Consider the following 17,010-nt stretch of genomic DNA (forward strand, 5'->3'; position numbering starts at 1 on the left):
TGTGTAATGTACAGTATAGTGCGCGAGTGTGTGTAATGTACAGTATAGTGTGCGAGTGTGTAATGTATAGTGTGCGAGTGTGTAATGTATAGTGTGCGAGTGTGTGTAATGTACAGTATAGTGTGCGAGTGTGTGTAATGTACAGTATAGTGCGCGAGTGTGTGTAATGTACAGTATAGTGTGCGAGTGTGTGTAATGTACAGTATAGTGTGCGAGTGTGTGTAATGTACAGTGTGTGTATAATATACAGTGGGGGGGGATACCATGTCCATCATTGGCAGCAACCCTGAGGGGCTCACCATGTAGAAAGCTGTGTATCAGGAGGACAAGGCGGGGCCTATGTGACATGGGCGGGGTCTGTACTGTGCTGGACAAGCAGTTGCCCAGTAGCTTACGCTCTATTTCCTGTCACTGAACTGCACTACAGCCATTAAACAGCAAACTCCACCCCCACCCACCCATCAAACCCATTCATTTGTCTCCTCGCTGACTTCTGCCCCACCCCCAGCTCTGTTCCAGCCCACTTCTCCCCCCCAGACACCAGCCTGCCCCCTATTGGCTGGTTTGCTTTGTGGATTAAAGAATCCTATTGCGAGGCCTATCGGGCCAGGGGTGGGCGTGGCTACACATTGTGACATCACTTTCATTTTCTTTGTTTCTTTCTGTATTTGGGGCTGAAGGCACCACAGGAGTATATGTGGGGGGGGGTGGAGAAAATGATATAATACTGCACAGCGCTCCAGCACTGAAATGGTCACTGGGAGTTTTATTATTACTGCAAGTACAGAGAGGGTGTGGCCTGCAGAGTCCTGAGCGAATTGAGGGTCCGGGGGGGTGTCGTGAGTCCATAGTGGAAGTTCCAGAGTGGGGGGGGGACACAGAAGACAAGTAACACTGATTCCACCTGACTTCCAGAAGCAGATTTGTGCCCCCAGTTTGCCACTGGGCACCCCCGGGAGAGACTGCAGATCCGGGCTGGTCCGGCCACTGGGTGCAACCATCCAGCGATGCAGGGGGAGCCTTTACTGGCCAGAGTCCGAGCTTTTCCACAGGGGCTGCTTGTAGGACCATCCGTCTCCCTGCAACGGGGGGGGGTTAGAAGTGAGACCTATTCTCAGGTATATACTGTATATGGGGGGGGGGAAGTTGTATGGGCTTTGCCTGGGTCGGTACTGTTAGACCTGCACTGCTCATCGCTACAAGATTCCACCAGTGCAAACAACATGGCAGCTCCCACTCACTGACATTGGGATAAATAGGGCAGGAGAAGCCCTGTAATAAGCATTTATCAATACAATGGGATAATGTCGCTGTTTCCTCTGTACCCGTGGCCCAACTCTGCTGCACTCTCAGGATAGGGCAGAGACCTGGGAACTTACCCCTCAGCAGAACTCTATGTGATGCCACTGGGCCCCAGCACTCTCGGGGAGGGGCCCCGCTCACACAACTTACCTCTTTTGTGAAGTATTTTGTGATCCACGGAGTCTCTGTCTCTGCCCGGAGTCGCTCCTCTGCCCGCTGTCTCTCCTCCAGCGCTCTCTTGTGCTCCGTTGCTCTCTCTATATCCTTTGCACTCAGAGCCTCAGTTACATTCTCCCACAGTCGCCTGCAGTGAGAGGGAACAGTTACACCCCCAACCTTCATGCCCCCCCAGATCCTCCAATAGAACCTTACAGTGGGGTCACTTGGGGGCAATCTGTACGGCACACAGTACCCACAGCAACATCCCTTCTGCCAGGCTTGTGCCGGCGCGGGGGTGGGAGTCAGTGTGTGCCGGCGCGGGGGTGGGAGTCAGTGTGTGCCGGCGCGGGGGTGGGAGTCAGTGTGTGCCGGCGCGGGGGTGGGAGTCAGTGTGTGCCGGCGCGGGGGTGGGAGTCAGTGTGTGCCGGCGCGGGGGTGGGAGTCAGTGTGTGCCGGCGCGGGGGTGGGAGTCAGTGTGTGCCGGCGCGGGGGTGGGAGTCAGTGTGTGCCGGCGCGGGGGTGGGAGTCAGTGTGTGCCAGCGCGGGGGTGGGAGTCAGTGTGTGCCAGCGCGGGTACATGCAGACCGGGCTCACCTCGACTCAAACAGGCCCTGCTTCTCCACGGGCCGCACCAGTTTGCGGGTGACGGGCAGCTTGGTGAGGTCGATGGATCTGGTTTCCCCGCTGCTGTAGGTAAATTCCAACACGCTGTTCCACTCGCCCTGCACCTTACATACCACACTGTTAGTGGCGTTGTGCTTCACCTCCCCCGTCACCCTGCGCATAGAGTCACAGTGATTATAGTGGGACCCCCCCTGTATTATATAGGTGCAGCCCAACACTGCCGGCCCCTGGGCACGGAACTGCCCAAACGCAGTAATCTGGTGGCACTGGGGCAGATCTGGGCGCAGGCAGCGCCACTACAGAGCAACACAGCAACATATATATTTGCCCATTGTCCGGGGGCACTTGTATACACTACACGGTGCTAATGGGCAAATGAATGTGCTCCCTAATCCTGCCCTATAAAACTCTCATCCTACAGCCAACATAAAGTTTTCTACATTTCCCACAAGTCCCCAAATAAATCACTGCGGCACCATTACAGCTGATAAACCCCCCATTTATTTAGGGACCTGAGGGAAATGTAAAAAACAGTATGTTGGTTGTAGGATGGGAGCTTTATAGGATTAGGGAGCACATTAATCGAACTGATAATATAGTGAATAAAGTGCCCCCTATTGTAACATATAGGGGTATTATAAGCCCCCGAGGAGTTCCTTATAATATATAGTGAATAAAGTGCCCCCTATTGTAACATATAGGGATATTATAAGCCCCCGAGGAGTTCCTTATAATATATAGTGAATAAAGTGCCCCCTATTGTAACATATAGGGATATTATAAGCCCCCGAGTAGTTCCTTATAATATATAGTGAATAAAGTGCCCCCTATTGTAACATATAGGGATATTATAAGCCCCCGAGGAGTTCCTTATAATATATAGTGAATAAAGTGCCCCCTATTGTAACATATAGGGATATTATAAGCCCCCGAGGAGTTCCTTATAATATATAGTGAATAAAGTACCCCCTATTGTAACATATAGGGATATTATAAGCCCCCGAGGGGTTCCTTATAATATATAGTGAATAAAGTGCCCCCTATTGTAACATATAGGGATATTATAAGCCCCCGAGGAGTTCCTTATAATATACAGTGAATAAAGTGCCCCCTATTGTAACATATAGGGATATTATAAGCCCCCGAGGAGTTCCTTATAATATATAGTGAATAAAGTGCCCCCTATTGTAACATATAGGGATATTATAAGCCCCCGAGGAGTTCCTTATAATATATAGTGAATAAAGTGCCCCCTATTGTAACATATAGGGATATTATAAGCCCCCGAGGAGTTCCTTATAATATATAGTGAATAAAGTGCCCCCTATTGTAACATATAGGGATATTATAAGCCCCCGAGTAGTTCCTTATAATATATAGTGAATAAAGTGCCCCCTATTGTAACATATAGGGATATTATAAGCCCCGAGGGGTTCCTTATAATATATAGTGAATAAAGTACCCCCTATTGTAACATATAGGGATATTATAAGCCCCCGAGGGGTTCCTTATAATATATAGTGAATAAAGTGCCCCCTATTGTAACATATAGGGATATTATAAGCCCCCGAGGAGTTCCTTATAATATACAGTGAATAAAGTGCCCCCTATTGTAACATATAGGGATATTATAAGCCCCCGAGGAGTTCCTTATAATATATAGTGAATAAAGTGCCCCCTATTGTAACATATAGGGATATTATAAGCCCCCGAGGAGTTCCTTATAATATATAGTGAATAAAGTGCCCCCTATTGTAACATATAGGGATAATAAAGCCCCCGAGGGGTTCCTTATAATATATAGTGAATAAAGTGCCCCCTATTGTAACATATAGGGATATTATAAGCCCCCGAGGAGTTCCTTATAATATATAGTGAATAAAGTGCCCCCTATTGTAACATATAGGGATATTATAAGCCCCCGAGGAGTTCCTTATAATATATAGTGAATAAAGTGCCCCCTATTGTGAGATACAGGGATAATATAAGTCACCAAGGGGTTCCATGCCCATATAAAGGGATGAGGCCGAACCCCGAGGTGACTCCTAATATCCTTATACTTTACAGCAGGGGGTACTGTATTTATTATAATATACACGTTTCAGTCAGGCTTTGCATATGGGGAGTTAATAAGTTTTAATGGATTGAAATAAATAAATAAAAATGTTAACATTACCATTTGTGCAAAAATATATATTAAATGGTCAATTTTTCCTTTTTTGCCCCTAGAGGGTATTCCTGCACAGTTACGGGGCAGGAGCTTACTATATACAATATTTACTCTATGATTTCCATTATAACATGTACCTATATGTGTGCCCCCCTCCCCAGAAACACACCAGGGGGCACAGAAATGGAACTCACCTGTGCAACTTGCCCCCATAGAAAGGCTTGGTGTGGAAAGTGATGGCTGCAGAGTAACCGGACTTTGCGCAGTTCACATTGACCTTCCCCCCCAGTTCCACCCACGGCACGGTGAGAATGGAGCGAGCGTACGCGCAGGGCAGCGTGAATGTGTACTCCTCCCCGTGCTCTAACAGGTACAGCACTCCTGTAAGGCAAGGAGGGGGGGTTACCCTACAGTACATTTACTCATACACCCCCCAAATACATGTATTCTCATACCCTGAATGGCATCCCCTGTGGGAGACACCCAGAACACCCCCCCCCCAGTGGGAGACAGACCCACTCACACACCCAGAACACCCCCCCCCAGTGGGAAACAGACCCACTCACACACCCAGAACAACACCCCCAGTGGGAGACAGACCCACTCACACACCCAGAACAACACCCCCAGTGGGAGACAGACCCACTCACACACCCAGAACAACACCCCCAGTGGGAGACAGACCCACTCACACACCCAGAACAACACCCCCAGTGGGAGACAGACCCACTCACACACCCAGAACAACACCCCAGTGGGAGACAGACCCACTCACACACCCAGAACGACATCCCTAGTGGGAGACAGACCCACTCACACACCCAGAACAACATCCCTAGTGGGAGACAGACCCACTCACACACCCAGAATAACACCCCCAGTGGGAGACAGACCCACTCACACACCCAGAACAACACCCCCAGTGGGAGACAGACCCACTCACACACCCAGAACGACATCCCTAGTGGGAGACAGACCCACTCACACACCCAGAACAACATCCCTAGTGGGAGACAGACCCACTCACACACCCAGAACGACATCCCTAGTGGGAGACAAACCCACTCACACACCCAGACCGACATCCCTAGTGGGAGACAAACCCACTCACACACCCAGAACGACATCCCTAGTGGGAGACAAACCCACTCACACACCCAGAACGACATCCCTAGTGGGAGACAGAACCCACTCACACACCCAGAACGACATCCCTAGTGGGAGACAAACCCACTCACACACCCAGAACGACATCCTTAGTGGGAGACAAACCCACTTACACACCCAGACCGACATCCAGTGGAGAAACCCCACCCAGAACGACATCCCTAGTGGGAGACAAACCCACTCACACACCCAGAACGACATCCCTAGTGGGAGACAAACCCACTTACACACCCAGACCGACATCCCTAGTGGGAGACAAACCCACTCACACACCCAGAACGACATCCCTAGTGGGAGACAAACCCACTCACACACCCAGAACGACATCCTTAGTGGGAGACAGACCCACTCACACACTCAGAACGACATCCCTAGTGGCAGACAGACCCACTCACACACCCAGAATGACATCCCTAGTGGGAGACAAACCCACTCACACACCCAGAACGACATCCCTAGTGGGAGACAAACCCACTCACACACCCAGAACGACATCCTTAGTGGGAGACAGACCCACTCACACACTCAGAACGACATCCCTAGTGGGAGACAGACCCACTCACACACCCAGAATGACATCCCTAGTGGGAGACAAACCCACTCACACACCCAGAACGACATCCCTAGTGGGAGACAAACCCACTCACACACCCAGAACGACATCCTTAGTGGGAGACAGACCCACTCACACACTCAGAACGACATCCCTAGTGGGAGACAGACCCACTCACACACCCAGAATGATATTAGTAAGGGTCAATACACATTGATCTCACTACCTTCTCCAATCATGGTCACGCCAATGGACATCCCCATGAATTTGCTCTTTGTCCAGATGTGGGTGTTGACACACATTCGGCGCTCCGGACACTCAGCATAGAACCCTGAGACCGGAGGATGATGGGAGACCTGCTCAGCCACAAACCTAATGGTGTAAGAGTCTGGTTTATTTGAGTCCTCCACAAGCGGGGCCTGATCCTGTGCTTTGGGGGGCTTCTCTGTGGGGTTAGAAAGCTGCAGAGAATCTTTGGGTACCCTCCAGGAGCAGTGAAATGTCTCCCCAATGATTGGGTTGTATGGCTTTTTGGCCAGCGCCCCCTTGCGTCCTTCATGGAAGGAGGTCAGGTAATATTCCACAAATCTCACCATGCGCTCCTCGGGGGTGAGGCCAGCGCTGATAGACAGGAAGAGGTCTGGGTGGGACAGGAAGTCGGCGTACATCTCTAGCAAGGAGCGTTTCTCCAGGATGAAAGTGGGGAGGACCACCTAGGAAAGAGAAACATGGAGTCAGTCTCTGGGTGAGTGAGAGAATGGAAGCTCCTGGGAGCACTGCCTTACCCGGGTCAGATCCATGCCCAGTTTGAGCTGGGATAAGAGATGCAAAATGACGCTGCGCTGCTCCTCCACGGCCCCCAACTCATCCTCTTTGAGATCACACCCGTCCTCCACCTCATCCTCTGGGTTTATGTCTTCAGGTTCCTATGGGACACAATGGGACTATGGGAGACAAATCCTGGGCTTCCCGCTCACACCCAACTTCTACTCAGTTTCCCTTTTTCTCCCACTTAAAGGAACGAAACCCCCAAAAATGACTCTGTAAACTAATTCAGAGTGCTCCTCTGAGCACATTTGCATTTTTGTGGTATCGGAGATATTTGCAGTTTTAGACTGCTAATACAAGGCCTTGGGCTCGGCAGCTCTTAAGAGTATCAGGGAGCCCCGAGGCAGAGAATGTTAGTTCAGTGTAATCCTACAGAAAGGAATAGGAATGTACCAATCAGTGCAACCCCAGCAAAGAAACAACTTCCACCACCTTTTTATTTCTTTGCCCCCCCCCCCGTACCCCACAGACCTTACCCCAGAAGCCAGGGTGCTATCAGACAGGGCCTGCGTCTCTCTCAGAAGCTCTTGCTCTTGGCTTTCCGGCAGCGCCAGGCCGGACTCCTCCCCATTATTCAGATGATTGGGAATTTGGATTTTCGCTTCCAGCCAATTGATCGCTGTACCTGGAGTGAGAGGAAATTTGCTCATAATCCAGAAGAAGCAGAGCGCTCAGTGGGCACAGTGTGGGCAGCCGGGGGCTCCTTGGCAACCCATATAACCCAGATGCTGCGGGCACGAGCGGGCACCAGTCTGCCAGGTAACTCGTTTCTAATTGTTCAGCTGCATCTCCAACAGGCAGCACCTTTCCCAGCCATTAGCATACTGCAATACGATTGGCTGGAGAGTGTCACCTGAATCTGCCGGCACAGTCTGGGAACCCGATACGGGGGGGTGTAAAGCGACACGGTGACAGGAAGAGAGCCCAGTGTCCTGTACATGACCCAGATGTGGCGGCGCCAGGTCCCAGGCTGACAGAACCGAGAGGCACAAGTAGTGCCCAGGCCCAGCTGGGAAGAGCCTAACTGCCCCCTAGTGCCCCCTGACCCTCCCACAAGCAGAGAAATGATAGGGACCCAGCGCAGGGCACTTTCAGCTGTGACCCCCCCTGGAAAGAGACTCGGAGCTCCCGTTACCTCCCGACTAATCTGCCAATCACATGAATTATTCACTTGTTCCATTCTCAGGCTGCGGCTCATCCAAGCAACATGTGCCCCCCCCCCCCCGACTGCTTAACATTTACTGACCCCATTTACAGAAAGTCACTCGGCTGCTGAGTCACATGGAGAGGTGTCACAATTCTCCCCCTTTCCCTATTATTATTATTCTCATTACATATGCTAAGGATCTGCTCGTCTGGCCGCCTCCCTATCTGCCCCTTTGGCCACAAACTACCAATCAGATCATTCAGCCCAGGGGGCCATTGATTGTAGATCATGTCCATTGGGTCCTTAGCCAAAAGGAGTTCCCAGCCAGCCCAACCAGAATACAAATGAATCCTGGTCGGCTATATGGAGCTTTTTGGGTTACTATGGCTACCAAGAGTGGCCGAGTCAGCAGCCAATGCCCCCCCGGGTATGGGTGCCCCCTATAACAAGACTCCATGCCTGAAAAACACAGTACCAGCCAATAAAAATCACTTTATATGGCTTCTGGCAGCCTTTGGTTTTTATGGGCATTACTTGCCAATCCATACACATGGGGGGTTCTCTTTGTGCCAAACTATCTAAATTTTACCGATTATGTTGGGGAAAGTTACCTTGGTCTTCATTTTTTATTATTTGTAGTTTTTTAGTTATTATCTTTTCAGTTCAGCGGCTATTTGGTTGCTAGGGTCCAAGCGACCTTAGCAACCAGGGAGTGGTTTGGATGAGAGGCTGGTATATGAATAGGGGAGGGGCTGAATAGAAAAATAAGTTATAAAAAGTAACAATAGAACTGGAGCCTCACAGAGCAATAGGGTTTGGCTGCCGGGGTCAGTGACCCCCATTTGAAAGCTGCAGAAGAAGAAGAAAAAAGGCAAATAATTCATTAATTACTATAAAAAATAAATAATGAAGACCAATTGAAAAGTTGCTTAGAATCGGCCATTCTATAACTTTACTTTTTGTTTCTTATTACTCTATACAGGCCTCTCCTATTGATCTCCTAGTTTCTTATTCACACCACTGCCTGGTTGCTTGGGTAAATTGGATCCTAGCAACAAGATAAAGTAACATTTCAAACTAGACAGCTGCAAAACAAGAATATAGACCAACTGCAATTTTTATCAGAATAGTGCTGTCTGCATTATACTAACAGTATGATGCCTCAGAAATTCTGATGCCAGAAACCTTAGCAGCAGGCCCAATGCCTAGGTCTCGATGATAATATCTGTGCCTGGGTACCAGTGCCATTTCTGGGGCATCACACAGGGCTATGACTGGGTGGCACTTACCTGTGGGCCCATGTATCTATGCATGGGAGGGATTTACCTGTGGGGGGGGATGAGCCATATAAGAGTGGGGCTATGCCCTTGGGTGGGGGGGCACGTTACACACTGTGGGGCAGTGCAGGTAAGGCTCACCTGTGGGGGGGATGAGCCATATAAGAGTGGGGCTATGCCCTTGGGTGGGGGGGCACGTTACACACTGGGGGGCAGTGTGGGTAAGGCTCACCTGTGGGGGGGATGAGCCATATAAGAGTGGGGCTATGCCCTTGGGTGGGGGGGCACGTTACACACTGGGGGGCAGTGCGGGTAAGGCTCACCTGTGGGGGGGATGAGCCATATAAGAGTGGGGCTATGCCCTTGGGTGGGGGGGGCACGTTACACACTGGGGGGCAGTGAAGGTAAGGCTCACCTGTGGGAGGGATGAGCCATATAACAGTGGGGGGCTATGCCCTTGGGTGGGGGGGCACGTTACACACTGGGGGGCAGTGCGGGTAAGGCTCACCTGTGGGGGGGATGTGCCTCTGCAGGGCTATATGTTGCTGGTGTAACATTTGGAAGCAGTCATTCAGGCAGCTCAGTGTGGCCATAGAGGTGGCTTTCAGCATGAGAAGATCCTGATCCAGGGAACTGAGGTGCCCGGCGCTGGGGAGACCCTCAATGCTGCGCATTAGATCCCTCTGCTGCCCCTCCGCTTTGCTCATCATCTGGGGAGAGAGAGTGAGAGTGAGTAGCCCTGCCATACCATATACAGCTCATGTACTAGAACATCTCTGGCCCAGTAGCCAAACTGAATGAAAAATAATATCACTGGCCCCTGAACCGACCAGTCACGCAGCAGTGGAGAGGGGTAAATGAATCAATAGTAAAATAATAAATGTGCCGAGTTAATTTTAAAGAGGAAGAAAATAAAATTCTCCCAGAGAACAAGAGACCGTTGCCGAGGGGCCGGCGGAGCTGCTCTGGGCCAGTACAGTATTTGCTTTCAGGGATCGCTGTGCATCTAAGTGAGGATCAGCTGCATCTCCATTACACTTTCCATAGCCGGCGGCACCGTGCCACGGGGAGATAATCACACGGAACCGGGGTTGGGTTTCCTTCAGACTAGAGAACAGGAGCAGTATCCCCTCACTGCACTCTCTGGGGGTCACACACAATGGGGTCTCTACCTCCGAGTAACTACGGGGCAACACCTCCCTTCCCAGTGCTCCCCACTTTAACCAGTTGAGCCCCCCCTTTCTGACCTCTCGCACATCGCCCAAGTGGTCCGGCTGCAGCAGCTGAGCTCTCCTGTTGGCCGGCACCATCCTGTGATGGCCAAGGTTGAAGAAGGAGGCAGCATTTTGGCTGGGCCGGCGCTGGGACCCAGGAGAGTTGCCGCTGCCCTGAGAGGCCAATGAGAAGCTTCTTGATTTCAGAGGAGGGTTGTTCTGTGGGAAGAACGAGGGGCATTGGTTAGTGATGAATTAGCCAGGGGGTGAGAGCCTGCGGGGTAACTGCTCAGTGTTGCATTGTGGGAAGGAGGGAAGATATGGGGCTGACCCTGCTCAGTGTTGCATTGTGGGAAGGAGGCAAGATATGGGGCTGACCCTGCTCAGTGTTGCATTGTGGGAAGGAGGGAAGATATGGGGCTGACCCTGCTCAGTGTTGCATTGTGGGAAGGAGGCAAGATATGGGGCTGACCCTGCTCAGTGTTGTATTGTGGGAAGGAGAGAAGATAAGGGGCTGACCCTGCTCAGTGTTGCATTGTGGGAAGGAGAGAAGATATGGGGCTGACCCTGCTCAGTGTTGCATTGTGGGAAGGAGAGAAGATATGGGGCTCGGTGTTGCACAGTGGGATATAAAGGGGATTTTACCAGGCTCTTACCTTGCCAATGGCTTCTGTGTGGTGCTGGGTGCAAATCTGTAGCCGACTCACCCAGTGCTGACGTTCTTTGGCATCAGTGGCTATTGGTAATAAAAAACAAAAATGTTATTTTCTCCTGCTGAAACCAAATGGCCCCTCTGCACATGAACTCTCCCTCGGTGATGTACATCTACCTACCCCCGACTCAATTATACCCCCACCTACCCCTGACTCGCTTACACCCCCACCTACCCCTGACTCGCTTACACCCCCCACCTACCCCTGACTCGCTTACACCCCCCACCTACCCCTGACTCCCTTACACCCCCCACCTACCCCTGACTCCCTTACACCCACCACCTACCCATGGCCCTGCCTCTTGTGCCAGAATAAAAACACATCCCCCTACCGACATTCCCTGACTCACCCCTACTGATACACCCCCACCTACCCATCACTCTGTCCATCATTTACACACACTATTACATACCCCCCTCTCCTCCTGTGCTTGGTCTCTCCTTGCCGGATACCCAGCTGCCTGTATGAGCAGAAATCTCACAAGCAGAAGCCAGAGAGGGGCTGCCCTGTACTAATGAGTCAATGTAGGACCCCCGGCTGCCCTGCTAAAAGCATAACATTGGGGGGGGGGGGGGGCCCAAATCTTACCCCCCTACCTCTTAGCTTGTACAGTTCCCCACTGGCAGCATTAACAGTGAAGGTGTGGGAATCTTCATCACTGGGTGAGATGACGGCCCCGGCGAGCTGGACTGTTCCTCTGGGCTTCTGATTCCTGGACTGCTCGTTAACAAAGTATTCTAGCAGGCCGGCCTCGTTATTCAGCACAAAGTATCTGCCAACCCAGAGAGAGTAAAGTGTCAGTTAGAGGAGCCATTAATCACTGTGCTGCTAAGCCCCCCAGTAAAGGAGCAACATTCTCCAGGACTGTGACCCCCAACCAGTGGCTCAGGGGAAACATGCTGCCCCCCAGCCCCTTGGATGTTGCTCTCAGTGCCCCCAAACCAGGGAGTTATTTTTGAATTCCTGACTTGGGGGCAAGTTTTGGTTCAATAAAAACAAGATTTCCTACCAAATAAAGCATAGAGGCCCCTAATAGCCAATCACAGCCCTTATTTGGCTCCTCCATGAACCTTTATGGTGCTTGTGTTGCTCCCCAAGTCTTTTTATATTAGACTGTGGCTCCCGAGTAAGAAAGGTTGGGGATCCCTGGTCTAGTGTATTGTGTGGGGCCCAGCAGCACCCCCTAGTGGCACAGGTACAATATACCCAGCCTGTAGCGCAGGTGAGCTGTACGTCTGCCCATTCCCATAACCCGTATACACAGCGCTGTGCGTAGAATATGTAGGTGGCCCCCGAAGCAGCAAACTCAATAACATCAGCTCAGTAATGCATTACGCTGGCTCCAGGGCTGGGCCCTAACTACCCCGACAACGTGCTCTTGGGCAAGGAACATACCGGAACTGCCAGCCGGTCACCAGGTTAGTGTACTTCATCAGGTAGCCGCTTATATTCTCCATGTGATCACTGCAAGAAACAGAAAGACTTCATTGGATACTGAGTGGGCGCGAGTGAGTGTGAGTGAGCATTTGTCCTGTTTACTCAGACTCCTGCAGCAAACCTGTCAGCAGAATAAGCCAATCATTGAGAGAGGAACTCGTGCCTCACCCGCTGGTGCCGAGGAGACGGTTAAACAGTAACAGAATTACAGCAAAGGGCACAGTCTCTGCCCCTTACGGCTCCCGGGGCCACAATACACTTGGCATTAAAGGGAAAGTTCACTTTTTAGATAACTTACAGAATGACCTATTCTAAGCAACTTTTCAATTGGTCTTCATTATTTCTTTTTGAGTCATTTTTGAATTATTTGCCTTCTGACTTCTTTCCACCTTTCAAATGGGGGTCACTGACCCCAGCAGCCAAACCCTATTGCTCTGTGAGGCTACAATTGTATTGTTACTGCTTATTCCTTATCTTTCTATTCAGCCCCGTATTCATATACCTGTCTCTCATTCAAACCACTGCCTGGTTGCTAAGGTAGTTTAGATCCTAGCAACCAGATAGCTACTGAAAATCCAAACGGGAGAGCTGCTGGACAAACAAAAGTGCAATAACTAAAAAAAGAACTACAAATGAAAAATGAAGACCAATTGCAAGTTGTCTGGGAACATCACTCTCTACATCATACTATAGGTGAACAGCCCCTTTAATGTTCAGGCCCTGATCAAACATATGCCTGAGGGGTAGTCGGGACACGGATCTGCCGGCCAGCCCTGACAAGCTCACAGTTATTCTGTTTGTATTATATTGTTTTCACCCCATAATAAACATACACCATAAGCTGCTCAGCGGCTGATCCTTATTCCCTATCACTGATACGGCGGCAGCTTATTAACTAGCACAAGAAATGGTTAATTACCCACGTGCCCCAGCCCTTCCCCTCCCACACACGGGACCATCAGGCACTGCCCGGAATCAAACCAGTTACCCACGTGCAGTGATGCAGCAATGCCGCCCCCTGTGCCAGTCTGTAGAACCGACTCTATTCTGACTCTACTGTCTCTATTTCCCATTCTCAGGCTGGCCACGCCCCTATGCACAGATGTGTTGCACCCACTACACCTGAACTACAGCTCCCAGAATCCCCAGCTAACACCCCCCCTATAACTGTGCCAGACTGGGCTACACAGGAGTGTGTATGGGAGGGGAGCTGCTATAGAAATGCCCCAGGGCAAGTTGCAGTGAGTTGCATCACAAAGCCTGTCCCACGGGGGGTTAATTACTGCACCAGGGAGCCCTCACGCTGCTTCTCTTCCGGCCCCCCGCTCCCCCTGCCCCAGGGGCAGTTCCATTCCTACTGTGGGGGGTAATAGCAATACAAGGTACAAGCCCTTAACTGAGGGAGGTGGGAGTGCCCTCCAGCACAGCATATGGCTATACCCACCCCCAGTAATACCCACCCCCAGTAATACCCCCAGTACCCGCTATACCCACTCCCAGTAATACCCCGGTACCTGCTATACCCACCCCCAGTAATACCCCCAGTACCCGCTATACCCACCCCCAGTAATACCGCCGGTGCCCGCTATACCCCCGGTACCCGCTATCCACCCCCAGTAATACCCCGGTCCCTATACCCACCCCCAGTAATACCCCGGTGCCCGCTAATACCCACCCCAGTAATACCCCCGGTGCCCGCATAACCCCCCCAAGTAATACCCCGGTGCCCGCTATACCCACCCCCAGTAATACCCCCGGTACCCGCTATACCCACCCCCAGTAATACCCCACCCGTATACCCCCCAGTAATACCCCGTACCCCGCTATACACCCCAGTAATACCTACCCGCTATACCCACCCCCAGTAACCCCGGTACCCGCTATACCCACCCCCAGTAATACCCCGGTACCCGCAGTAATACCCACCCCAGTAATACCCCCGTACCCGCTATACCACCCCAGTAATACCCCCCCGCAGTAATACCCCCAGTACCCGCTATACCCACCCCCAGTAATACCCCCGGTACCCCTATACCCACCCCAGTACCCGCTATACCCACCCCCAGTAATACCCCCGGTGCCCGCTATACCCACCCCCAGTAATACCCCGGTACCCGCTATACCCACCCCCAGTAATACCCGGTACCTGCTATAACCACCCCCAGTAATACCCCCCGGTACCTGCTATACCCACCCCAGTAATACCCACCCCCAGTAATACCCCCGGTATAACCCACCCCAGTAATACCCCGGTACCCGCTATACCACCCCCAGTAATACCCCCGGTACCCGCTATACCCACCCCCAGTAATACCCCCGGTACCCGCTATACCCACCCCCAGTAATACCCCCGGTACCCGCTATACCCACCCCCAGTAATACCCCCGGTACCGCTATACCCACCCCCAGTAATACCCCCGGTACCTGCTATACCCACCCCCAGTAATACCCCCAGCTGCCTGGCTGTTAGTGCAGGGAGTGTGGGATAAAATGGGGCTGACAGAGCCCCCCCTGGAGCCCCCATATTACCAGTACTGCCAGGCTTTGCTGCCCCCGGCTGCCCTGCTGGAGGGCCGGTGAGTGAGGGGGCTGGGGGAGGCGTCGGGCCGGCTCTCGCTGTCAGACACCTTCATGGTGGGCACTTCCCCCTGCATGTTGGGGCCCCCCGGCCGCTGTCACTCAGTGTCCGTCACACAGGTGCGCTCATGGGCTCCGGTCCCAGTAACGGGGGGTCTGGGGGTCTCTGAGCCGTACGCTGGGGGCGCCACCCCGGTTACAGAGAGCGGGGTATGGGGGCGGCTAGTGGGGGTCTGTCAGTCCGGGCATTGCGGCCCTCCCGCTCCGCGTCTCATACTCCCGGGCCGCGGTGTGAATGTCCAGCCGGTTATACGTCTCTCCCCTCCGCCCCTGCCGGTGCGCCAGCCCCGCCTCACTGGGCTCATCTCGCGAGATTACGGTCACAGCGACGGCTCGGCGCGCTGACGTAAGCACGTAACCGCATGTGGGAGGGGCACGCCGACGCCCAGCGTATAGCGTCACACGCCTGTATGTTGTTGCTTAGCAACAGTGGGGCGGCTCCTACTTGTATTTACCCGGTTATGCAAAACAAAACTTTGTGCGGAGCAACGCCAACACTTGTTTTCATAAAAATCTTTCTTTATCCAATCTTTTTAAAAAAGCATGTTGTGCTTATACAGAAAAAGACCATACACTTGACGCGTTTCGTGGTATTTTCCTTCTGGAAAGGCCTTAAGGCTCCTCCCACAATCAGTTAACCCTTACAACGCATCTATTAACCAATATATATTAGTTAAAAGCAACAATAAGAATTGCAAAACATCACAGTATTACTTGGGACGTATCAAACATCTCTCAGCCATTGGGAAATACTAGATATAAACGGCAATAGGGGAGAAACATAAATAATATCAATAATATCAATATTCTAAAGCCACACGTATGTAGCCAAATATCAATAGAAACAGGTTAATTCCCACTCTCTGTTCATACCTCCCAATGTCTCTATAGTACCCAACTGATAAATCCAAAATGCTTCCCTACGTAATAATCTATTCTCAAAATCACCTTTCCTTATATTGAGGCCACATGTATCTATAATTTGAAAATGAAAGTCCATATTACCCTCATGTTTCTCAATACAATGTTTAGCTATAGCCGATTTAACATCCCCTCTCCCAATGGCCGACAGATGTTCCAAGATACGTTCACATACTTTTCAGATCATTTTTCCTATATATTGAGCTCCACATTTACATGTAATCAAGTACCGTATATACTCGAGTATAAGCCGAGTTTTCCAGCACTCAAAATGTGCTAAAAAAGGAACCCTCGGCTTATACTCGAGGCAAGTACCAAAATACCTATCCAACCGGGCAATTCATCCTCTCCAGGCATCGGGCACGCACCGGCCAGCCGTCGCATCCAGCCATCAGATTTATACTGGCCATCCGTCTCATCCAGCCTTCCCAGCCATCTCCAGCCATTGGGCGCACACTGGGCAGCCGTCGCATCCAGCCATCAGGTTTATACCGTCCATCCGTTACATCCAGCCATCAGGTTTATACCGTCCATCCGTCGCATCCAGCCTTCCCCAGCCATGGGCATGCACTGGCCAGCCGTCACATCCAGCCATCGGGAGCTGTTGCGCAAGCACCCCCCCCCCCCACTTGACATGCGACGCGGCGTGCGTGACGGCTCCCGATGGCTGGATGCGACTGATGGCTGGTATAAACCTGATGGCTGGATGCGACGGCTGGCCGGTGCGTGCCCATGGCTGGGGAAGGCTGGATGCGACGGCTGGCCGGTATAAACCTCATTCCAATACAAACTTAACTTGCTTCAGGACATTAACATTTTATAGACCCACTTGTTACAATTTAGAATAAACAAGCTCCACTG

General features: G+C 51.5%; 1 protein-coding gene across 1 annotated transcript; it reads right to left on the bottom strand.

Annotated features, from left to right (window-relative positions):
* Positions 1-738: 738 nt before the first annotated feature.
* osbpl11 (oxysterol binding protein like 11) lies at positions 739-15,475 on the bottom strand. The gene is given in 13 exon segments (NM_001030491.1): positions 739-1,079; positions 1,453-1,606; positions 2,056-2,238; positions 4,450-4,636; positions 6,202-6,688; positions 6,761-6,901; positions 7,280-7,428; positions 9,736-9,937; positions 10,475-10,660; positions 11,098-11,177; positions 11,751-11,926; positions 12,550-12,618; positions 15,121-15,475. Coding segments are annotated over 13 exon segments (2,196 nt in total). The 5' UTR covers positions 15,246-15,475; the 3' UTR covers positions 739-1,022.
* Positions 15,476-17,010: the final 1,535 nt, after the last annotated feature.

Source organism: Xenopus tropicalis, chromosome 9 (genome assembly GCF_000004195.4).
Source record: "Xenopus tropicalis strain Nigerian chromosome 9, UCB_Xtro_10.0, whole genome shotgun sequence".
NCBI lineage: Eukaryota > Metazoa > Chordata > Amphibia > Anura > Pipidae > Xenopus > Xenopus tropicalis.